General features: G+C 39.1%; 1 protein-coding gene across 1 annotated transcript in view; it reads left to right on the top strand.

Moving 5' to 3' along the window:
- ELAVL2 (ELAV like RNA binding protein 2) overlaps window positions 1-25,426 on the top strand; it is a 130,563-nt gene that overhangs the window by 80,620 nt on the left and 24,517 nt on the right. Inside the window, exon 3 of the mRNA XM_032636308.1 lies at window positions 10,401-10,504. Coding sequence (XP_032492199.1) covers window positions 10,401-10,504 — 104 coding nt within the window. The remainder of the gene's footprint in view (window positions 1-10,400; window positions 10,505-25,426) is intronic.

Raw genomic sequence — 25,426 nt, 5'->3', positions numbered from 1 at the left:
AGGGTCTGCTTACCTCTGCACAGACTACTTGTTGTTCAGTATGCCTTTGGTCTAACAAACTCCTCTGTACTTCTCCACCAATTAGCTCTTCTCCATATGCCTGTTTCCACAGTTTCTCTGACAAGAATCTCCTTAAATTTCACCTCCTCTGTTTGAACCAACTAAAGCTTTCTCTTCAAGTTCATCCTGGTTAAGCTTGAAACGCCAGTGATTAAATATAGGTGTTCTGTGTTCAATAAGTGCCTGCATCTCTCTTGGTTATTGTCTTGCTTTAAATTTTTGAGCTAAGATCTTAGAGGGCAGAGACCATGTGGTACTTACCCCACCTGCTTTTCTACAGCTAGAAAGCCATGCTATGCGTGTGAGAAAGCATTTCAATGCAATCTGCTGATGAGGGAAGTGTCTTGTGTGGGAGACGATTTTGGCAGTAGCAAACACGTTTGGCTTTAGCCATAAGAATTGCTTTCTGAGTTTCTGGAAAAGGAGTATGTAAAGCAAGTCCTGTTTTAAATGAATATTTTTATAATGCAGAGATCTCTAATCTATGTGTTTTGTAGTGATGGATTTGTTTTTGAGGGTTGAAGTGTTTTGTGTACCTGTGGGGCGATAAACCTTTTCGTGGTTTTTTCTTTTAATACGTAGTGTCTTGATGGATTGAGAAAGAATGGTGAAGTTCCAGTCAATCAGTTACATGACAAAGAACAAGAAAAACAATGCAGGTGTATTTGGAGATTATGAATATCCTGGTTGAAAAGTTGTATACTTTGGATGCACAGGACTCTGCCTCAAAATAATTCCCAAGCTTGGCCAAAGGCAGTGAAATGTATGCTGAAAAAACCGAGTTTGGATAAGTCAATTATGGTTTCGAAAACTACACTACCACTTACCAGCTACCTCTGTGCCTTTTGAGCAAGTTAGTTAATATCTCAGGACCTTCATGTTTTTACTGTAAAATGGGTTACAGAGAGCTTTGTTGTGAGAATTAAATATGTTGGCTGTATGTAATACAAGGCTCATAAGATGCTTGATAGCAGTCAGTTATTAGGTAGTGGTACTGTTTGCTCCCAGAAAGCTACAAAAAAGCATTTATGGGGCAGTGGGAACAGACTTCTCTCCCAGACTTACCGAGCTTTTCCTATTGGAAGGTTTTGGCTGGTGAACCTTTAACTTACTTACCCTCTGTAACAATTTTTTAAAATCATGTGGACCTGGTGGGATTTGCATGGTCTGACTAATGTTTCCCATTCTTCTGGACAAAACACCACACCATAGTGGTTGGCAAAACTCTCTTATACAGCTCAGAAAGGGCACTGGGCTAATTATAGTGTTTAGGGCCTTTACATTTTTTTTCTTGCAATATCTAAATTTAAAAAATCTCTTACAAAGAGAGAAGCACATTAAGAGGCTGTACTGCTTTTTGATGGACTGCTTACGGATTTCCGTGTGTGTGTAGATTGACACCAGCTGGTAGTGCAAGCAACAGCAGATGCCCTTTTTACTACTGCAGTTGTTAACTGGTTTCCCTCTTTACCACAGTAATATTTTGAGGAGTATAGTTCCCTGGCCCTCATCTCAAATGATATTTATTTGAACAACTCTACTGCTTTTTAAGTAAGCACAAAATAAAGCAGCTAACACAAGCCCCTTTTTGTTTTTTTTTGGTATTTTTGGCCGTGCCCTGCGGCTTGCGGGATCTTAGTTCCCCAGCCCTGGATTGAACCTGCGCTCTCGGCAGTGAAGGTGCAGAGAGTCTTAACCACTGGACTGCCAAGGAATTCCGCACAAGCCCCATTTTGTGTGTGTGTGGCAGGGGAAATCTGTATAGAGTTAATTATAAGAAACAAAGAAGTGAGACTATTGTAGCAGACTCAGATCTTTAACTGAGAGTTGATTTTGCCCTAGCTCAGGGTATGTTAATATCCTAACTTTTTTTGAATGGTAAGGTCTGACTTTCTGGCCAACTAACAGTTTTCTGGCTTTTGCTTTCACCACGGGGATAGCTCCAGTGTTTGAAGGTAGGCCTGCTGAGTTTTCTTTTAGAACAACTACCTAAATCAGAGAGTAATGAGAACTGGTTTTTTGTTGGTTTGTTTTTAACAATGGTGTTGAGATGCTATAATATCATATTCAAATACTTTTTCTCAAGCTAGAGAACCTGGTCCAAGTTAAAGTCTTCTCCTAAGATGGGTGTACTAGAAGAAATAGTTTATTTTCCCACTTTAAATAAAGATCATTTTTCCTATTCTTCCTGGTCTCCGATGCAAGACATCTTAGTACCCATATGCACTATTTGAGAATTTAGAGGATTTAATATGCTGTTCTCAGAAGCCTAAGACTGAATTGTGTGGGAGTTCTTAATGTCTGAAATGGTGATGTATTAAGAACCCACAGTTTTGCCAACTTAAGCAAGGTCATGCTGCATTGCCAGCAGATTCATAATTACTGGGACTGGAACTATAGGAAAATGGAGCTCTACCAGTTGTATAATCGGAGGACAGATATGGCCATTAAAATTAACTCAGTAGGAAAATGCTCCGGTGCTTGAGGTCATTAACTGCTCCCTCTCGAATTAGGCTACTTAGGTAATATTTACCAAGTGATGACTGTTTACAACTTTGATTTCAGCGGAAAAGTTACGATTTAAACTCTCCTATGTTATCTGAATATATCTGTAAAGTCCTGAAAACCATTTAAAAATATTGGGCTCTTTAGTCTCAGGCCAGCTTTATTAGCAGTTGGGTAGAAGATGAGTCTTCTGGTGAGCCATCTGTTTTCTGTATTATGTGAGTGTCTAGGTTGAATTCTCCATCCTGGTGATAATCCCTGGTAATATCCTTTGGGAAGCTGGTAAAAATGCTCCGAGCTTTCAAGGGAGTCTGGCTTGGTCTGTAGTAATAGGATCTCACCAGTTCTCTGCCTCACAATTTGATCTTTCCCATCAGAGGGCGGTGAGGAGGACCTGTTTAATTTGACCTGAGTTAGTTGAATATTTAAATGGAAGGACCTCCTGCATCTGGCATCTGAGGAGACTCAGGCTAAGTCAGGAATTAAAATTTGAAGAGACTGGAGAAGATTACATCCCTCTGTTCTTCTAAGATTCTCTCAAAGCTTTCCCCTGATGTGTGGTACCCGCATGGTTTTGTTACACATCAGATCTGAGATGTTGAGAAAGCTCCTTTGTAAAGTCTGGTGCATGTTGTTGTGGTGCCAGAGCTGCAGTGCACAGCCTGTCTGAACAGACACACAAAACTAGTGCCCAAGAACAGAAAGTCCATCTGAAGAAACACAACACATTTGCAACTTCATTTTGTGTTTGGGGGACGAGGGAAGAATGGTGTTAGAATGAGGGAAAGGAGTGGGTCTGTCTTTAAAAACAAAAATTGTCCCCCCTTGGAGTGAAAACTTGTTTTCCTAAATCAAATTATTTGCTTTTTTTGTTAAGGGATGCAGTTTTATATAGGGACTATGTTTAGAAACAGTGTATCTTCCCAATTTGCTTTTTGGTTGTTGTTGTTAAGTGTTACATTATTAAACCTCAGCTTGCAAATAGTCTTGCTTGTCAGAGAGGACCATAGTGACCTGTTTCTGCTTACTGGGGGATTTAGAAAAGAGTCATGCTGCTTTTGTCCTTTTTATTTCATAAAGCATTACTACTGCTTTAAATAAAATAATAGATACACATCAATCAGCATAGTCACCTTTTATTGTTGATTCAACTACTAGGTTTTTACAGAATTCACTCTGCATTTTATTTGACTTGTACATGAATAGTCTCGGCAGACTTAATTATATTAGTGGAAAAGCACTTTCAACAAAATTATATGCTGACATCCCATAATTTATACTTACAGATTTGTGAAACAGATTTATGTAAATCTATCAAATTACTCTAGGTGACATTATTTTTTTAAATTGAGATTTTATTTAAATGGTATTCGTAGAAAATTTTCATATGAAAAATTTTACATGAACTGTTTGAAAAAATGTATCTCACATCACTCCCTTATAAAGACAGAATACTGTAACATTTGAGCATCTTGTCTCCTTGTGTTCTGTAACCATCTGGTACGATGTAGGGACATGGGGAGCATGTTTATAAGGGCATCTCTCTTCTAAACCGTAAGTTCCTGGAAGGCAGATGGCTGTCTCTTCGTTTGTTCATTCTTCTTTTATTAGCTTGTTCGTTCATTCATTGTTTCAATGAGCATGTTAATAATCTATGCTAAGGTCTTTTATATCAGGAACTATGCTCAGCTTGCCCTTGCTCAACAGTCTAAGGGAGGCGACATCCAAATTGACTCAATACCCATACGTATAAAGATAAAGGTATATAATATAAAGGCTGTGGAAGGACTAGGGAGGGGCACTGAACAGTGAGCATTGGGAGTGGGACAAATTGTGGCAGGAAATGGTCTCAGAGAAAGTCCTAAAGGATTTGTCAGGGCTGGCCAGTTGGAGATGTGTATTCCAGGCACAGGGAACTGATTATGCGTTTCAGGGTATACGTATGTGTAGGAGTAGTAGAAGTAAGCAAGAAACTGATGGTGACCTTGGAAACCAGAGTGTGATTGGGATTTTCTTCTAGAAAGGTAACCCAGACAACATTACAGCTGAGAATGACTGGTTTTGGAGTTAACAGGAGTCTAGGGAAGGGATGATGGGTTAGGATATTGTAGCAATAATCCAAATTAGAATAATACATGCGGACCTGTGCTAATGCCAAGGGGCTGGGGCTTGGGGTGGGGGCAGATTTAGCTGGTAGAACAGATGGGATGTGATACCCCTATGGTAGAAGTTGCACTGAAATGAATCTGCTTGCACAGCTTCGCTAGTAAACTATGAGCTACTTCCTTGAAGTGTTGGATCAAATGTTATCTTCAGGGTGGGGCCTGCGCTCACCACTATATTTAGGTCAGCAGCCCTGACCCTGCACTCCAATCTCTCCTCTCTCTGCTTTTTTTCTCCTTAGCCCTTAGTCTCTTGTAGTATATACTGTAGAGCTTGTTCTTTTGTTTCCTTCTACCAGAATGTAAGTTTTACGAAGAGGAATTTTTTGTCTCTTTGCTTATCCTCAGGGATTAGCAAAGAGTAGATTTTCTATAATCATTGAACAAATGAATGCTGAATGTTGGTGAGAAATATGTAGGATGACTTTTTAAAAAATTTATTTTGTCTATTTTTGGCTGCGTTGGGTCTTCATTGCTGCGTGCGGGCTTTCTCGAGTTGTGGCGAGCGGGGGCTACTCTTCACTGTGGTGCGTGGGCTTCTCATTGCGGTGGCTTCTCTTGTTGCAGAGCACAGGCTCTAGGTGTGTGGGCTTCAGTAGTTGTGACTCGCGGGCTCTAGAACGCAGGCTCAGTAGTTGTGGTGCACGGGCTTAGTTGCTCTGCGGCATGTGGGATCTTCCTGGACCAGGGCTTGAACCCGTGTCCCCTACATTGGCAGGCAGATTCTAAACCACTGCGCCACCAGGGAAGCCCTAGGATGACTTTTAAATACAGAATTTTATTTTTCACAATTCCATGTTGAGAAGGGTCTCACTTAATATTGGTTGGATAAAATTAAATTTATGTACCAAGTTTGTAATCAAGAATTGTGGTGATCTGTTGCTTTTACCTTTAAACCTGAGGGGGTAATTTGATACTTAGGACATTGATAATCATGTGAAATAGAAAAGACTAAATAAAGTGACCTTTGAATTAAATGGGTCCAGAAGATTGTATATTTTTAATTAAAATATGCAATTAAATTTGTAATTGAAGTATGCTATTAAAAGCAATGTAGGTGGCAAGGGAACGGCTGCTGCTTTGAATTATGCACCGTTTGGGATAAATTGGAGTTTACTGTGTTTCCCACTAGCACTTTGTCACTAAACAGATTCTATTCCTGCTCTGACCCCCACGCAGCTCTCAGTGTGCCTCAGTCCCATTCAGAGGCCTTGGAGTGTTTCAGCTCTGTGCTTTAGATCACTTGACCATGGCTCTAAGCAGCCTGTTTATAACTGTTCTCCTTATGCCAAGGAACAGTTTATAAGTAATTGTTCTGTCTCTTGTGAAGAAGTGATCCTTCTCTGTGGCATATATTTAGATTAAAAAGAAGGGTGCAAAACAGAAGACATTCACACAGACACTGTCTACAGAATACCATGCACGGAAGTGCGTTATTGAGCTGGAGCTTTCAGTACCTGCTTTTGAAGGTTTTAGTCCTGTGACTGTAGAGATACCTTCCTCCATAGTGAAGTTTTAGAATCCCAGCTGTGACTATTAGGACCAAGACTTAGATTAATGCTTCCAAAATCCCTAAGAGCATGGGACCACGAGTAGCTTGTGAGGATAGCTGGGGACGAGTAGCATTGACCGTATTCTTGATGTTCAGCTACCAGAGGAATTTTTTGGCTTCTAAAGACAGGATTTATTTGTCTTGAAGGCTTTTTTGGGTGAGCCTTAGCTTTGTCATTTTGTTCAGAAGTTTCTTTTGATCATGTTGGTTTCCGTAATTGTTATACTTGGAATTTAAATGTAGAGCTTTATAGGTTTTTAAAAGAAGTGATTCTTGGTTTTGAGATTGTCAATATGCACATTCTAAATTCAGAATTACGTGAAAAATAGATTTGGAGGATATGGTTAAATGATGCTTGGTTTCCAAGCCTTCCTTGGTAGTTTATGACTGTTACTAGCTGATGCATACAAAAGTGGGAAAAAGTGGGTCCAGGCTAAATATTTTTTCTTGATGTTTGACTTGCTACTGCTTCTGTTTTTTAAAACTCTACTCATAAGGACCTGAAACAGGCACTGTATAAGTAAGGTGCCTTTACATTGTCATAGGAATGAATAACAGTGTAGGAATTCATATATACTGAAATTGATATTTGCACAAGAAGTACTGGAATTTGAGACAGTAGGCAACTGTCTCAAAACAAGTTTTTATGGTAGAGCTCTGTTAGAAAATGTGTGGTTACATTATATTTCAGGCATACTGAAGGTGACCCAGGTTCAGATATAAACTAGTTGTGAATTGAGGGGAGAAGAACATAGCATTTCAGAGTCTTGGATTCAAGTCCTGACCACTACTTTCTGCCTGTTTTTTCCTTTAAGGAAGCTGATTGACCTTGCCCAGCTTCAGATACCATTTCTTCCTTACAGGGAAGAATATGAGTATCTCACAAGATCAGTGTGAGGCTAAAATTAAACACTAGAACACCACACAGCTTAAAGATGAGAATGGGGAGAGTCTTGCCTATCTTTGTATCATTTGTGATGCCTCTATGTATTTTAAGCATCCAACACATATTTGCTGACTTGATTAACTCACTTTAAAACGAAAATCTGTGAAGTTACTAACTCCCTTGTAGTTCCAATGCCAACATGTTAATGCATCTACTACAGTGGATTTGGGAATGCAGCCGTTTAGCAGCAAATATCTCCTTTCATATTATTTTACTTAGGGTAGTAATAACATTTTACTTACCTTAAATACTAATTGGCAGGTGTTGCTCTTCCTAATACTACCACTAAGCAAATTAGAAACTTTGTGGCAGAGAGCTCATCTGGGGATAAATATTGATTTTACTCAATTTCCAATAGTTGAAATTTGGTTGACTCCTCATTAAAACTAGCCATGGCTGCTTGAGGGGGTCAGGTCAAAGACCCATTCATTCAATGGCTAGACCATCTGATGGTGACATTGATGATAATACCTTTGGTTAAATTAATAACACCACTGCGCTTCTCATTCGTGCATTTAGCAAACTTCTTGAGTGCCTACAATGTGCTAGGAGTAAGAGCTCAGAGGACAGGGCAAGAGACAGCTAAGCAGGTTAGGATTTTTTACTTTACCCAGTGACCCAACTCCAGCAGGCACTGCTCTGCTAGAGAGTGACCTCGGTAGGCAGTAAACTGTTTCTCTGAAGTGATGGATAACTTGAAGATTTTAGAAGAAAGACATCTACTGGTTTTTTAAAAATGCATCTGTAAAAAAGGCAATCTTCTTGCAGCGTCACTTCGCATGCCCAGACCATCAGCATCTGGCCCCTCTAAGAGCTCCCAGAAGCCTTATTTGCAGCCTCAGAGTATCTCTCACTATTAAAACTGTGATTCTCAGTCTTGGCTGCATATGTTAGAATCACCAGGCTTTAAAAAACCTGGTATCAATGCTTCATAATAGACCAATTAAAAAAGAAAAACTTGGGGAAAGGGACTCAGGCATCAGTTTTTGTTTTTGTTCTTGTTTTTGTTTTTTAAGCTCTGTAGATGATTCCAGTGTGTACCAAGATTAAGAAAGGACTTTGATTAGAAGCTGCCAAAATACAGGTGTGAGGGTGGTGGAGAGGGTAGGTAGGAGAAATGGACTCAATGCTAGTACAATTGATAATTTGATTAATTTTGTTATAGAATAGCAGTGTGACAAAACCACCCAGTGTTCACTTTGCCTTTCCTTCCCCTGTTATATTGGTAGCATCTTTCTGGTTTAATTTTAAATGAACACATGTAAACTCCTTAACATGTAGTAGATATATGTTATTTTTCCTCACTTTATTTTTTGACTGGAGTGGTCTACCTCCGTCAATAGTGAATGTTCTCATCACTGCCTTAGCAACGTCACTGGGTAGCAATTATCCTCATTCTAGAAATAAGGAAGTTAATGACTCAGAGAGGTTAAGTAGTTTCTTCAAAGTCACACAGCTGGTAAACAGCAGAGCCAGGATTAGAACTTCTGTGTGTTTATCTCCAAAGCCTGTATTCTTTTCATCATAAACAGCTTCTTTGAGCAGATATTTTAATGTTCAGCCTATTTGAATCCTGCTTAGTGACAACAGAACTGCAACACATTTCATAAGAGGGCACTGTGCATGCAGTAGACACACGATAAATGTCAAATTAGGAAAAAACTGAATGCTTAAAAATGCAATGGTTTCACATGCAACTTTTAAAAAACAGAGCCTCGAGTAAAACACAATCTATATGAATAGTGTGAGGAAAAAAAAAAAGAACTGAATTAGTTTTAGCTCTCTCCTAACGCCCTTTTTTAAAAACAGAAAAAAATATAATTTGATAAAAGGGTATAAGCTAGCAATGATTATCCCCTCAAAATTATTGTGGTCCCCAAAATATAATCCCAAGTTTTCATGGTTATCAGGCATTGCGTTTAGCCTTCTCTCTCTCTCTCTCTCTCTCTCTCTCTTTTTGTATACTTATAAAGAACCACATTGACCACTCTGGTTAGCCTATTCTAAATATCTGTATTCATAACCACTTGGACCTAAGGTGCTGCTTAAAAGAAAAAAAATCCCCCCTTTTTTTTTTTGCTATGAAATTGATCCAAAAATGGTAATTAATAAGAAGTATTTGGACCTTTACTGGGAATCTTCCAGGAAACCCTCAATTGGTTTGGTTTGACTTTTAGTAGACTAAATCTTTTTAATGTCCATTTTTGTCACCACCCGTATAGTGTTTCTCACCTTTTCAAACTGAGAAACTTGCCCTTAGTTGAAAAATGGAGACCTTTAGGATTGGCTTTACTTGTCTGTGCGTTCCATTGATTCCGATCTCCTTACTTCCTATAGAGTCGGGACACATCAGTGAGCCAGAGGCAAGAGGGCTCAGATGATGGATAAAAGCAACAATAGACTCATGTGGAAGCAACTCTTACTCCAGAATTATTCTGTTTTCTTATCTTTGTTTATGCTTTTCTTTCTTTTCCACATGTTCTCCTGGGCTTGGATGTCCTCAAGTGTAAATCTTTGTGTTCATATTTCCCTGTATTCCTCAGCTAGGTCTTCAGACCCCTTTTAGAAAATTGGATTCAGTTTATTTGAATAAGCTCCTCTAAAATTAATGTACTTATGCATATACACACATATATTACATTTACACACACACATACTCACGATTCTCCACCGTTTTAGAATCTGAAATAATTGTACTTGGTAAAGGCTGTAAATTTGTCAGGGTAATGTGTACAGAACACTGACAGATTCTTGGTTGATGCTTTTCGCTTTCCAATTTTATGGGTAAGGAAACTGAAGCTGAAAAAGTCGTGCCCATGAAGCCCACACAGCAGCTCAGCGGAGACTTGCACCCACAGTTTCCGAAGCTGAATGTTGCCTTGCTGCTGGGCGCTCTGGCTCAGGCAGGACATGTATGATGGAACACTTTGGGTATGTGTGTTTTTTAAACAGCACAGCTTGCTGAGTTCTAACTGATGTTTAAACTTGCAACTGTAATAGACAGGAGATGAAAAAAGGCCACATGTATATTTCTAGAAGAATTAATGTAGACTTTTTTTTCTATTGAGAGAATGTGCTGGCATTAATGACAAGACCATATGCCAGAATGAAAGTGGATGTCTGTCATCAGTGGTGTAGAGTTAACGTATGCCTTTTCCCCATTCCCTTTCATTAGGGCAGAGCTTGGGATATGGCTTTGTGAACTACATTGACCCTAAGGATGCAGAGAAAGCTATCAACACCTTGAATGGATTGAGACTTCAAACCAAAACAATAAAAGTAAGTTTATGGTTTTTTTTTTTTTTATATCTGCTTGCAGAACAGAGGTTAAAAGAATTAAGGTCTACTTGCAGTTCTTTCCTTTATTCATTTTGTGCCCATATGGACACTTCTCTGGGAGGCATAGCAGAATTTTTTTGTTTGTTGCATGATGAGGGAAACTTTATTCATGAGTACTACATGTAATTACTTACGTGTTAACAAAGGGACAGAGCAGCAACTTTCTCAGATAAGTACTTTATGAAACTTACTGAATTAAATTTCCTTCTTTGATAGAGAATTACTTGCCTATAACTTGAAGAAACCTTATACCATTTCTTCTAGCACAGGGGTTGGCATTCTTGTTCTGTGAAGGGCCAGGTAGTAAATATGTTAGGCTTTGCCGGCCGTGCAGTCTGGTCACAACTTCTCAATTTTGCCCTCATAGCTTGAAAGAAGATATAGCCTCCATATGAACAAATAGATGTGGCTGTGATCCTATAAAACTATATTTATGGGCACTGAAACTTGAATTTCATGTAATCTTCATGTGTCACAAAATAGTCTTTTAATTTTGTCCCAATCATTAAAAAATGTAAAAATCATTCTTAGTTCTTGGGTCATAGAAAAACATGTCCTTGGGGTGTAGCTTGACTGTTCTGGCAGATTCAGTTTACTTTGAGGAGACTGACTAGAAGAGTGTACATGCCACACAGGTTATTTTTTCTGTTACAGTTTTCTTTTCAAGACAAATGGTAAATAATTTTATGGATGTTTTTCCTGCTTTTTTGAATTTTTGAAATTCTGATGTAAATTCTCTCTGGATAAGAAGTTAATCCAGTTTGCTGTGTAGATTTCTTTTCCTTTAGAATATGAAAGGGACGTTGCCTCTGGCAGAAGCTTAGTTCATGTGCCATCAATTTTCCCTCTCCTGCCCAGTGCAGACATTGCCAATCATGGCAGTCTTTCTCACTGAGTCTGGATGAGGCTCCCAAGTATTTTTTTCAAAATAGTGTTCCAGACAACCTCTGCCAATTGACTCAAGTTGGAACGTATTTTCCACCCTTGATTTAAGAACTCAGCTCAGGCCATCGCCTGGAGTGGTATGGGGAAGTTAGTCACAGCTGACTGTGATGTCCATCTTGCTTAGAGACGTGTCTAGAAGATTTCTGCTCATTTTCTCAGGTATCTGGAAATGCAATGTCATCTTTGTGCTTAAAAGTTGCTTCTCTCAGGGCTTCCCTGGTGGCGCAGTGGTTGGGAGTCCGCCTGCTGATGCAGGGGACATGGTTTCCTGCCCGGGTCTGGGACGATCCCACGTGCCGTGGAGCGGCTGGGCCCGTGAGCCATGGCCGCTGAGCCTGCGTGTCCGGAGCCTGTGTTCCGCGACGGGAGAGGCCACAACAGTGAGAGGCCCGCGTACCGCAAAAAAAAAAAAAAAAAAAAAAAAAGTTGCTTCTCTCAGAGTTGTCAGTTAAGGTAATTCACTAGCCCTGGGTAGTTTTGACAGCTTGTTCTTTATATTTTTTGGCCCAGAGGGAAAATGCCTCCCACCACTGTCTCATCTAAAGGAAACTGTATGCAGTGGCCCCCAAATATACTTGGATGTAAGACGTCCGAAATTCTACATGTTTCTTGATCAAGAAAATGTCCTACGTACAAAACGTCTGATTATTAGATTTCTAATACATTCTAAGATTGCAAACACTTGTTTATTTTGACCTTGTTTTTTCAATCTGGATGACTTTTTCTGATTGTCCACACTTCTTTGCACGCTCTCTGTTTGTGTCACAGAGATTAACCTTTTAATAGTACTGTTAAGTGTAACGATCAAGTGTCCTTTAAAAGAAGACATCCAATGTCCAGTTACCGTCAGATTGTTTTGTGAATGTTGTATTCTACTGCAGATTTTTGTGAGGCTCCCAATTTAAACTGATTTCAGGATTGCTGCTAATTTATCGTAGTTTTGAGGTCCTGAGTTGTGGTTAAGAAGAAAATGGAATAGATGGTTGGATTGACATACCCTTTTCTCCATTCCAGAAGTATCACCCTCATTTCATTCTACTGAGTCAGCCCTTTTGCTCTAAATCAGTTCTTTTGCAGTAAGGTCCACGAAAAGGTAGAAATGCAGGGGAAACAGGTCTCCATAGAAGAAATACCCATGGCCTGCACAGAGACCATTGGTGACAGCTGCTTCCTCACTGTCCGTCACCCGGCCTTCTCTTCAGGGCCCAGCTGCTCAGGCAGAATACGTGGAAGAAAGGACAGTAATGCCTTGTGGCTTTTACACCACATGTGGCATCTGCTACTTTTCTTTGGGTTTTCTGAGATGGGGGTGGAGGTGGTGGGTAAGCAGCAGGCTACTTCTTTCCCCACCCCCATTCAGTTCCTGCAATGATACCAGATAACAGCTGGTGTCCTCAATTTGGCCCACATTTCTCTGAGGTGCAAAGCAGTCCATTTTCCAAAACTACATAGCACCATTTTTCTCTATTTGTTCTTTCTATGTGTGTTTTTTTCCCCCTTATTTTCAGTTAGATGTGTCTTGTGTTCTTATACAACATCTGAGCCAGGTTTTTCCTAGTGTTCACTGCTCTAAGTACCCTTTGGAAGTTGTATTTAAGCCTTTTCGGTACCTATTCTGTAAATTAGTCTCTTTTTCCTTTCTCCAGTCCGTCCTGGTGGTGGCCGTCAAAAAACACCACTTTCCTCATATCGCTTCTCACTCAAAATTCTCTCATATTCCCCTACTGTTTTACCATATCATTTGGCTTAACTTTGGAGTGACCCAGTGTTATTACTGTTCTCTATGGTAGTCAGACTGACTTTTTGCTTGCAAGCTGATCTTGTTCCCAGCCTCTGCATATATGCTCGTACAGCTCCCACTTCCTGGCATACTTTTTCTCACTCAGTTTATTTTTTAAAATAAATTTATTTATTTATTTTTGGCTGCGTTGGGTCTTTGTTGCTGTGCACGGGCTTTCGCTAGTTGCGGTGAGCGGGGTCTACTCTTTGTTGCTGGCGGGCTTCTCATTGCGGTGGCTTCTCGTTGCGGAGCACGGGCTCTAGGCATGCAGGCTTCAGTAGTTGTGGTGCGTGGGCTCAGTGGTTGTGGCTCGTAGGCTCTAGCGTGCAGGCTCAGTAGTTGTGGCGCACGGGCTTAGTTGCTCCGCGGCATGTGGAATCTTCCCGGACCAGGGCTCGAACCCGTGTCCCCTGCATTGGTAGGCGGATTCTTAACCACTGCACCACCAGGGAAGTCCCTCTCATTTAGTTTAACAGCAATCATCTCATCTTTTAGAGCCTGTCTGAAGTTCTTTCTTCAGTTGCTGCCTTCCTGGGTTGTTCTAACTCATGTTGGGTTCCCCCCTTCTTTGAAATATGTTCTCTTTACCCATGTGGAATCACAGAAGTTTTGGGGTCGAAGGGACCCATATATGATTTAGACTTAAGCACTAACCTCTGCCCCCAGTAAAAGAGTTGAGACCTAGGTAGTGGTCATAGAGTTTAGCTTAGACCAGGCAGTTGAAGACAGAGCTGTGACTCAAATCCTTGTCTTTTGATATCTACACTAAAACTCTTGCCGTGACACCATGCTTTCCATTAGAAAGCTGCAGTAGATTAATTCATGTATACGTTATGTACAAGTGTACAAGTGTTTGTGCACCCTTGAGTTCAGGTTTCTCATATGTCTTCCAGACCACCTAGCATTTATGCATTTTATAGATTGGAATATTAAAACAGTGAATCAAGTGCTGTGAAAGGTGGTTTATTTAGCAGTTTCTCCTGGGGCTTCCTAGTAGCATTAGCCCAGTAGGGTTTTGTGCAATAGATGGATGGTATGTTGAATAAATGACAAATATTCAGTATTTCTGCAATGAGTAAAGCAGAGTCCCTCAGGCACTGTGAAATCCTAAAGCAGTTATTCCCAAACTTGGTTGCATCAAAATCACGAGGAGAGTGAGTTAGAAGTACAGGTTCTGGGACCCACTTCAGACCTACTCAATCAGTGTCCAGAGGTGAGATGCAGGAATCTGTTTTTAATATGCTTTCTAGGTGATTTGTGACAGTGAGTCTAAGACCTAGCACTTAGAAACTACCAAAATGTATGTTTTTTTGAATAGATGATTTCTCTAAACACTTGGTATTTTTGCATGCAAAGTTTCATTTGTCTTCATCTTTTACCTTGATAATCTTCTTCTGGATAATTCACTTAACTGGAATATTAACCATGCCTTTTTTTTGAGTGTGCTGAATGCTAGTTTAGTATTCGGAGTAAAAAGCAGTTCATGCAGTTTTCACTTTCTAAGAGGTGTGGCTTAGAAATTAGAAAAACTTAATATGTTCACCTTATGTTAGAGAGAGGTTTATTTATTATGAATAGCAGCATTCATAGGTTAAAGGTTCAAGATGAGGATCACTTTTTTTTCCTGGTTGGGTTAATGTCCCAGCAGCTTACATTGCTGGTGACATCACACCATCCTTGAACTGCACAGGAGACAGTCATGATGGGTTAAGCCTACCCGCATTGTCCCTAATAATCAGCTGGTAAATAAAGTGGATATTACAAGATGTTTTTAACTTTTGATATTAAGGAGGATAGTAAAAAGGGAGTATATGCACAATTCTTTCCAATCCTAAAGGAAAATGTATTTTTTTGCCTAGGTTAATGACATCAGACTTAAATTCATAATTAGCAGAGTAAAAGCATTCATTTCTGAAAATACTTAGACTTTCCCCCCACATCAAGTACTGTGAATAAGAGAATATCACATACACAGTAAAATGGATATCTTGACTCCCAGCATCTCTTCCAACTCCTCCCCCTCCTACAACGGGCCTAGGAAGCTTTATTCCACAAAGTGGGCTTGCTTCATCTGAAAGTAGTAGGAGCTATTATTTCAAGGAATAGAGAACTTTTCAGCATTATTGATAGGTACTACCCTTAGAAATCCATGTCTTCTGTCTCACAACAGAAGAAACTCTTTCTAGAAATGCTACCAGCATAGAAAAACTGCCTAGATTTGGTTTGGATTAAATCGATTTTTCTTAATCATTCAGATGTAAGTCAGATTAAATCTTACCTTGGCTTAAAAATTATTAATTGATATACATTAATTTGGAAATTCTCATATTAAATTAATTAAACTGCCATTTCAGTCTGTATGGAAAAACTTATAAAAAATTGGAATATTAATTACAAATAGTAATATCTGTTCCTTAAAGTGTTCAGTTTATTAGAGAGCAATTAAGTAAAGCTTAGTAAACCTTTATTCTGAGCTACTGTATTGCTTTTAATTTTTTGTTAAATTTATACCATTTCCTAGCTTATCCTTTTCTCAGTAAATGTCATGTTTGCAGACTCTTTTGCTGTTTAGCATGAACTATATCCTTAATCTAGGAGGAATATTTCTGAAATACATTTCTGAAATCTTACCCTCCCTGGCATTGCTAAAGTGATTTAACTGGCTCTGTAATCTTGGACTTATCCTTTAACCATTTAAGTTTCTATCTATATCTGTAAAATCTTTAAAATTAATGAATTAACTTATCACTGAGTATGTTTATTACCTGACTCTTAACTTTCCATAGTCTTCCAAACTGCATATTAAGAAAAAGTGTAACTGTTTTTAATGAACTCATGGTTATCATATAGAACGGTTTAGTTGAGAATGCATTTAGAATGAAATGCAGCACCCTGTCCTGAGGAGGTAACAATTTTAACCGTTTCCCTTTGCCACTGTTGAATGTGTAGCAGCCACGGTAAAATTCATACTGGAAACACTTTTCTGGCTCAACCTTCTTTTTGGTTCAGGATTATCTGGGATGGGGTTGGTTTTTATTCATCATTTAAGTTGTTCATTTATAAATGTTCTGAACATGAGGAAATATCTTGTAGATAGACTGCATAAATCCGCTCCCCACTGTAGAGAAAGAAAGAGCATGGAAGCAGGAATGGGAGAGTGAAGCTTGGCTACAGGCTTGCATCTTGGTGGGTGCTCTGTTTAAAATATCTGCAGCACCGTTCTGGGGTGTGAGTTTTATAATAGTAGGAAAGCTGAGAGTTCATACTTTTGTCGGAAGTTTGAAAGCGGGTGTTAGGGAAATCACATAGATGAGCTAGAGGAGAAAGCTGGGTGGGCGTGATGCAGAAATGAGCCTGAGAGCAGTTAGGGATCCGAAAAGGTATGGTACGTGTGGTTTTATAGTGTATGTGAGGGAGAACCACCAAAGAGTTTTGAGCAGAGTAGTGACGGAATTGGACTTGAGTGTGTATTAGGAGGGGAAGATCTGCTTTGCATTTAACTCCACGTCTCTTTGAGCATCTCAAGCCACCCTAGTGTTCTTGTGGCTTATGTAGTTGATATTTCCCTTGAAGGTACAAAGTGTAGGTGCTCGTAGAAGAAGTGTGGGCTTCACAAATTTATAAAGCATCTTCTATAAAGTACCCATCAGTTCAACACTTGAGTACAGATCATCATTTACCTTTTACCTTGACCAGATTTGGAAATTTTGAAAGTAATAATCTGAAGGACAGGCCTCAGATTAACTGGCAAGTTTTGAGACGTTATCCTAAATTGTTATTTAGCTGGTCAGATCTCTGAGGAGAGACAAAAAAGTTGAAAATGTGGAGGCAAAAATGGAAACTTTGAGTAAATGATTTCTTTGACTTTTAAAAAATACAGACTGAGTGCATGTTTTTCTAACTTCATTTTTAACCCATGGTCTGGAACTTTCTAGAGCCATGTGCCAAATTTTAAGTGTACTGCCATATCTGATTATCAGAAACTCTTCAGTGCATTTAGATAAAATTCTTGTATCTATATTGAGTCCAGTTTACATAGTCCTTATATGAAATGAGGAATAACAGATTTTTTTTGAGTAATGTGTTATTTGTATAATGCACATCATGTGTTTTGTGGAATGATTTATTTTCAGCTTTGATTTTTTAAAACATAAAAAGCCCCAGAGATTTTTACTTATCTTAGGGACCTAGCAGGGTCCAGACTTTGTTTGTCCTGACTTCAGGCCTGTTGTGTTACTTCTGCTCCTTACAAGCTTTGTCCATATTGGGAATTAGACATTTGAAAGTTCCCAGAGGGCAATAACTTGGCATTCTCTGAACAGCTTTTCTGTAGATACTTTTCCACAGTTGTTGGAGCCGAGGCTGAGACTGTACAGAGGGAAGGGTGAGGAGGATGGTTCCTGGGGGCAGTGTCCTAGCTTACTTCCTGTCCATCCCTGCTTGTGAGCTATGGAGGGTGGTGGTGGGAGGGTCTTAGCAGCTGAACTAACCCATCTTCCTTGGGAGGGATTTTATAGATCACTTTATTACCCAAGCATGGCCCTACATTTCCTGCCTGTTTCATAAACGTACATCAGCAAAGGCATTTCTGCAAGGCACTGTTAGCACTTGTCTGCTTAACTTTTCTACTGCTCTTTAAGGGTAGGGTAGGGCTTGTTGTTGTTCACGTATAACTCAGGAGAAGTAGTGCTGGGTCAGTTTGGTGGCTTCAGTCTGTTCTTCCAGAGCTAGCTGGAGAGGTTAAGATAGGTGTGCTACCTTCTGAAAAAGTCTCTTAATTCCTTGCTCTATCTGCTTTGTATAGTATTTTCATAGGACTTTTATCCTTTTGCTGGTCTGGATTCATGCCAAAACAATAGTCTCTTGTAGCCAAATACTCCCCTTGGCCAGTGAAAGGAAGCTCAGGATAAGGGACTTGTTCAAAAACGATATAGCTAATAATAGTACTACTAGGACCAGAAATAGGCCACATTGGCTGATGCCGGCACCTTTTATGGTTTTCTTTTCGTTTCACATTATTGATGTTCAAGTGTCCATACACTATAAACAAACTGAATATTCTCTTGAGGACCTTGATTTGGGGCTTTTAGCGTCCTGAGATTTTCTGAACCAGGCCTCTGTTAGGTGCGAGGGAGTGGAGCTGTGCCTGGTGGTAGAAAAACTTTCAGGCTGTGCACGTGAGACAGCCAGACCTCCGGTTTGAGAAGAAAACTGGTATCTGGAGGTCCTATTTAGCAGATAGGTGAGTTAACATCGATTTAAGTATTTCATTGGTAATGGACAGTAAAAGAAGCATTATAGTAACTTTTTGAATCTCTGTTTTATAGGAGACCACTCATTCTTCAAGAATGTTTTTCTGGTAGGTTCCTTTTGAGTCCTAGATGCTAGTTTAAAAATCACAGAAAAGTGCATTTGTCTCTCTTTAAATTTGTGTGGGCTCTTTACCAAAGCATGTGTAGTCCATTTTCTTTCACTCCCACCTTTGCCAGGTTTTCCTGTAATTGCCTTTAGCATCAGTTCTCAGCCATAAGTACTACATCAGAATTCCTGGTGGAGCTTTTGCTTCGGGAAGTTTCTTGGCATGCTGTTCATGAGCAAGCAAGAAGAGGCGGCTATATTTTGAAAACAATACAGGAAATCGGTTACTTACCCCTGTCCCTCCCACCCCACCCCACCCCACCCCACCTTTGAAGAACTCCTTCGAATGCTGCATCAGGACGTGGAGTCACAAGTCCTGGGTTCGTGTTCTGCTCTTGCTCTGTTGGCCTAATTCGCTCATTTATAAAATGGTAGAGATGGTCCCAGGTTACATAGTTCCGGTGAAACGATTGGCTTGACATCTAGAGGTAGAAAATACTTGTGTTGAGCTGTTGTTTTCAGAGACAGAATATCAAGAATATTCCATTGTTTTTCAGTCTGCATTTTCTATATTAAAGTGGTATTTTAGAAGTCTAGTTGGGGAGGAATTAAAAAGCTACTTTTACTCTGAAGAAAGTACTCACAATGTTTAATTCTTTGGTTCAGTTTTGTTGGATATTTTTAAAATGGCTCTAGTTACCTTGTGTTATAGAGAAGTAGATTTTGAAAAAATAAATCATGCTAATAGGCTTTCTTTTGGGTCATTAGTACCAGGTTACCTCCTCCCAGGGGAATGAGAAGTTTAATCCTTCCTGCATAGGTTCTGGGCTTGCTAATGAGTCTTGAAATGACCCACAGGTGAGCCGAAGGAAGGGCAAGCAGAGTGCCTGCCTGGCCCTGGAAACTTATAATTCAGAAAATGCTTTAGTTTCCACAAATTTTGTTAAATGACTCTTTAGAAATTTGACCACTTCTGACCACCTAAACGACCCTGTTCACCTTCCTAGAAAGATTCCAGAGTCATTGAGAGAGGCTCTGACCTCATAGAATCAAGCACAGCAGCCTTTTCGAGACTGGCTATACTGATGGGCTCCCCAACCCAGCTGAGCCACTTGCAGCAGGTCCGGTTCTTAGAAATACCTTTGGATGGGTTTTATGGCCTTTGTTTTACTTTTGCATTTTTGTATTTGTTGGTGATTTATAGTCACATATACTTTCAAGCTACCTGGGAGTTTGTGTTATTCAGAAACCAACACTGGTGGATGGTGAAGAGAAGGGTTTGACATCTGTAATTTTTATGAGCTCTCCAGGAAACCCAAACACGCCCCAGAGTTTGAGAATTTTACCTATTTAAAATCCCTCAACATAAGAGACTGCTAAAACTTTAATGTTCATCAAAATCACTGGAGTGGTCTGGTTGATAAAATGCAAATTTCTGGACCCTAGTCAAGACTTACTGAATATGATTATCTACAGAGTGAGGCCAAGGAAATTGTAGTTTAACAAGCACCACAGGTGATTCTTAGCAGGTGGTGGCCTGACCTGAGAACCATTGTTGAGTGGACCTTAATAGTTTACACTTGGATAGGTCTCTGGTGCTTGTTTCAAAACAAATCTGTTGATACATGTAAGTAAGATTTTCATTTGTGGGTCCTCTCATAAGCTATCTGGAATGCTTGTGATTAACAGGTGTAATTTTAATGAATATAATGTCATACTTACCCTTTCTCCCACACACATTCATTCTCTCTGTCTCTCATACACACAGATGTGCCTGCTCATTTTCAGAGCATTTGAATGTCATTAGATACTTCTACCGTTACAAGTACATAAACATCATTTAGTGTTTGATTCTGAGAGTGGGGAATTTGCTGCATGGTTCTTCTGGGGCTCATTCATTTACAATGGGTATTTCATAGTATAGAGTTTAGGACTTGAATTTTATGATCCAAGATAGTTGTGAATCCTTAGATTATGGAGGTTGCTTTTACAATACAATAAAAGTTTGTCTCATTTTTATAAACTTCTAGCAACACTCCTGACCCACCCTCCCTAGTATCTGGATACTTGAACTTTCTGGTCAGGGTCTGAATAAATGGGAATTTGCTCTTTTCATAAAGGACTCTTACACATAGCATGTTGAAAATATTTAAAGAAAAAAAATTTACTGTGTGCTACCTTAATGTATAAACCTTTTGACCTATAAACTGTATTTTGTCCCAAAGCTGTGGGAAAGTAGTGTGTGCATACTGTTGCCCAAAGGCTTAGTATGTCTCTGTTCTGCTCAGATTTGCAAAAATGGGTTAATAAGTACTTGTCACCAACTTGCAGGATTTTCCTTGGTGTTCTTCTTCATTAACCAGTGTTCTTGGGGGAATTGTGAAATATGCATTGTCTGCAAACTACTCTGAAGCACAAAGTCAAATGAACTGTGAAGGTGAGGGCTAAAAACACCTCTCTCACCTTTGTACTTTGTTCTTTGAGTATTAGAGAACATTGATCTGCCAAGTGGCAAAGGGGATACTATTTGGCGGTTTAATTACAGCCAGTGAATGTTATTGATGCTATCAATCAGTGAGACCCAGGGAAAGGGCATGGTGCCAGACCATTCTGTGCTCCCAACAGTGTAATTAAATACCGTAGAACTAGATTCTCAAGGTAAAGTGAGGTCATCTGGAGCAGGGGAACACTTTGTCTTGCAACAAAGGTAAAGGTGGTTATCTCCTCCTTGCTTCCCCTCTTTACATTTCTGGAGGAGTTCTATGAATGGCAGTGAATGATACAGTCTCTTCTTTGTGTACAGTTAAGGTTGTTGGTGTTTTCCTTAAAAACCCTCTCTCGTAAAATCTTCACAACTGTCATACAAAAGGTTTTAGGAGTACAGTAATTACTTTCTGTTAAAGCTGTTTGGGGGAATATATAGCTCAGGTGTCTAATAGATATTTGGAGAATCAGAGATTGTCTTTGAATGAGACTATTAGTTCCGCAAATCAGCTCATTTAAAAAAGCTTTCCCCATGATTATTCTCTAATGTCTAATCATGTTGAGAGAAAAATATCTTGGTAGGTTTGAAGTTATAAAACATTCAGTAATATTTCAGGGGTTATTCCTTTTAAATTATCTATTGAACACATTTTTCATAGTTGTATAACTTAGGTCAGGTCTACAAAATATATGTAGGTAAAACTTTCTTTGGCTCTGGGGAAGGCTTTTAATAACATTTCTATTATCCTTTTACTGTATGTTTTATACACACACACACACACACATATGTATCTGTTACACAAATCTCCATCTAGGCCTATTTGAGAGGTAAGAAATGCCATAGCTAATCCAAAATGTTTTCTGTTATACTGCCTCTTTTTTTTTTAATCGATGTATAGCTTATGATCAAGGCTTATTTACCAAAGACAGTCTACCCTTGAAAGAGATTTTGGTTTCCTAATTTTTTTTTTTAAGAGTATAAGTGCATACACACACACACCAGATCCCCGACAAATGGGTCAAAACAAGCCCTAAAACAATAAATCTTGGCTATTGTAGTATACTTGTAATACAGGTATGGATTGCAGACTGTTTATATTTCTAACAGGTGTTTGAAGGGGGATTGTTGAAATAAACTATCTTCTCCTCTGTTTAAAAGAGGAAGATCGTTAGAAATTTTCCTTCAGAAGTTTGAGGAATAATTTTTTAACATACATTAAAGGTTTAGTAAAAGAGTCTCATCCTATTACAGCCTTATTACATTATATGGAACTATAACAAGACCAGTGGTCAGTCTCCAAGTTTGTAGGGAAGGTCATGTGCTTTAAAAGTTATTATGTTCATTATACATGTGCTTTTCCCCCCTGCTTCTCCCCCACCCCAAAGGCAAAGATATCAATCATAATATTAAAAAATAATTGCAAATTATTGTAAGACTGTACAGTCATGGTTATACAATCTTGGATAGGGAACACCTATGAGTAACTAATTAATTCTGGAGGCATTTTGAGTGGTTAGTATGTACCAGCCAGCTTTGCTAAATGTTGGAACAGTGCTAAAATGTGACAAGATGTAGTTTTGTCCTTGGTGTCATTGTGTAGCAGGGGAGACAGCACTTGCTTTATGTGACCATTATTTGGATGTATGGTAAGTGAATGCAGAGTGCAATGGAAAAGGATATGTCACCAGCTGTTGAGAGGCCTCTGTAATGGTTTCAGAGATGATAGGGTTTTACAAAATAGGATTTATCAGGGAGAGAAAGAAGAAAGATATTGCACATGAAGGAATGTCTCATCCAAAGACACAGAGGCCTTTATGTGACATGTACTTTTTTGGAGGACACTTGCATCTAAAAACTGTAAGTGTGCTTGTTCTATCAAGTAATAACCTTCTACAAAAATGATTGGTAGAAAAATTTGATCCATCCTAGCCCCATATTTTACATTTATCCTTTTTAAGTGGAGACCTAATTTATAAGAGGAACTATAGGAATGAATTTGGGGCAGATTAATTCATTTGTTCATAGACACGTATCTGCCTTGTTTTGAAAAGATCCACTGTGACCTTTGAGACTCATTTAAGATATTTACAGATGGTACCAAGAAGAAATTTCTCTGTGGAGTATTTAGTGTACACACAGAGATAGAATCATTATACTTTCATTACAGTATGTATAAGTAGGTCAAAGAAGACTCAGATATCTGAGGTAACATTGCAGTGAAGCAGTTTTTTTCTTCTAGTTATAGAACAAAAGGAAACTTATTGTAGATGGTATTCAAATTAACTTTTTTTTAATTGCCACACTGATTTTTGACTATTCTCCTCACCTAGCTTATGATGGAAAAGCTATCTCAGTATTGTATATGTATATGACAAACACATATACATTTCTGTAACCTGTTACTCCCCTGCTTATAAAAGCTTCACCTTGACGTTTAGGACTCGACCATTTCTAGTCCAGTGTTGTCACTGTCCTATAGAAATTTTTATCCTGTCACATCTGGGTTCTTTACCCTTGAAGATGCAAGTCTGACTCTTACCTCCTGCCTTGCTTGGGTTATCCCTGCCTATACTGCCTTATACCACCATCATTACTTACCAAGTTTTATTTGGCCAACAAAGCACTTATTTTTCGCTGCACGTTACCTTTCTCTCCTATTTGGTGGTCTGCTCTCTGAGGACAGGCATCTTCATCTTCAGAGCACCTCACAGAAAACTTATGCTTTTGTCTGTAATTTCTGAATGAGGAAGTTTCTATTTATTGTTCACAAGAAAGAGTGGGAGACCTGCTCTATATACTCAAAGATGGGAAAATTCACAATTTAAGTGAAATTAAAAGTGAAACTGTGGCTTCCTGTTAGGTGTTAGGATTCAGTGAAGATACAGTCAAATGATGGGTGTATAAGGGACTTACTGGTCTTTTTTTTCTTTTCTACAATAAATGAAGATTTAGCTGTTATTTTTTTACGTGAGATTTTCTACGTAATGCACATGAGCCTGTGTTGTTGTCTATCATCTGTGTCTCTCAAACCTTAGATGGAGTATGTGAAAGTCCTAGAATGTGTAACCTACCAAAATTGGCCTGTTGAGAACCTTTTTTCTTTTTCCACACGTTACCAACCAGTAAAAAAAAAACCAACTAATTAGCTTTTATTCTAAACAGCTCCAGTTTACTTATATCACATGTAGCGTGTAGTTCCTTCTTTAGGTTTAACTTTGTAACTCAGCTATTTAATCTGTTGACAGTGCCTTAGACATGCTAGATGCTCAAATATTACATAAATTATATTTTAAGTTTATTTTGGGGGGTAAAGTTGTGACAGGTATCCTGATAGTATGGTTTTTGTTGGAGATTGCGTCTGATCAAGTTTCAGAATCTTGAAAGAACCCTTAAGAGCTTTTACTGCAGAATAGCTTTCTAAGAATTGGGTGAATACGGCTATTTTTCTATAAGCCAATTTAACTTGTATTGTTTCCAATGAAGCACAAAAAGCCAGATTGTTTGGACAAGCATCACACCTTCTAGTCATCTTGTCTGAGAGGTACTTCAGAAATAGCCCCTGCAGGAGGCCGTGGAATAGATTCACTCAGCAGGTATTGGAGTGCTTACTTGGTAGATGGGGCTGTCCATACATACACACATATAGGCAGCCCTCGGGTTCACATCTGCAGATATGAAGGGCTGACTCTATTTGTTGTACTACACTGTTCTATATGAGGACCTTGAGCATCTGTGGATTTTGGTACCCACAGGGGCTCTTTGGATACTGAGGGATGACTGTACGTATAAGAATAAGTTTCAACCCTTTAGGAGCTTAAAGCCTAATACTGTAAATGCGTTGTAAGTGAATTGCAGTGCTCCCAGTTACTTGGGGGCAGCAGGGAGGCTCTGAGGCAGTCTGCTGCTCTGGTAGTGTTGGAGAAGCCCAAGCACATCTGGGTATTGGGTCCTAAGTACTGAAATTTGCCTTCTCCAAATCTCTCTAACATCCTCAGAGTATATTTAGTGAAAGTGTCTAAAATGAAAAATTTACAATTCTCCCTGCTAGTGTAGGCTTCTTAGTGTTTTTTCATAGTGTGAATTCACATTGGGTCATTAGGCCCTGGTTTCTTGGTGACTCTTGTAACCATCCCATATTCAGAAACATTCATGTAACCCTAATCTAACTTGATGTTAGGCTCTATTTCATGAAGTCCATTTATTGTGTCTACTACTGTCTACCAAAAAAGTATTCTGTTTCTCATTCTGCATTTCACATTAAGCTCTAAGAGACCTCTGAGAAGGAGTGAAGAAG

This window comes from Phocoena sinus, chromosome 6, assembly GCF_008692025.1.
Source record: "Phocoena sinus isolate mPhoSin1 chromosome 6, mPhoSin1.pri, whole genome shotgun sequence".
Taxonomy (NCBI): Eukaryota; Metazoa; Chordata; class Mammalia; order Artiodactyla; family Phocoenidae; genus Phocoena; species Phocoena sinus.
The sequence above is the reverse complement of the archived record's forward strand: the minus strand, read 5'-3'. Positions and strand labels throughout refer to the sequence as shown.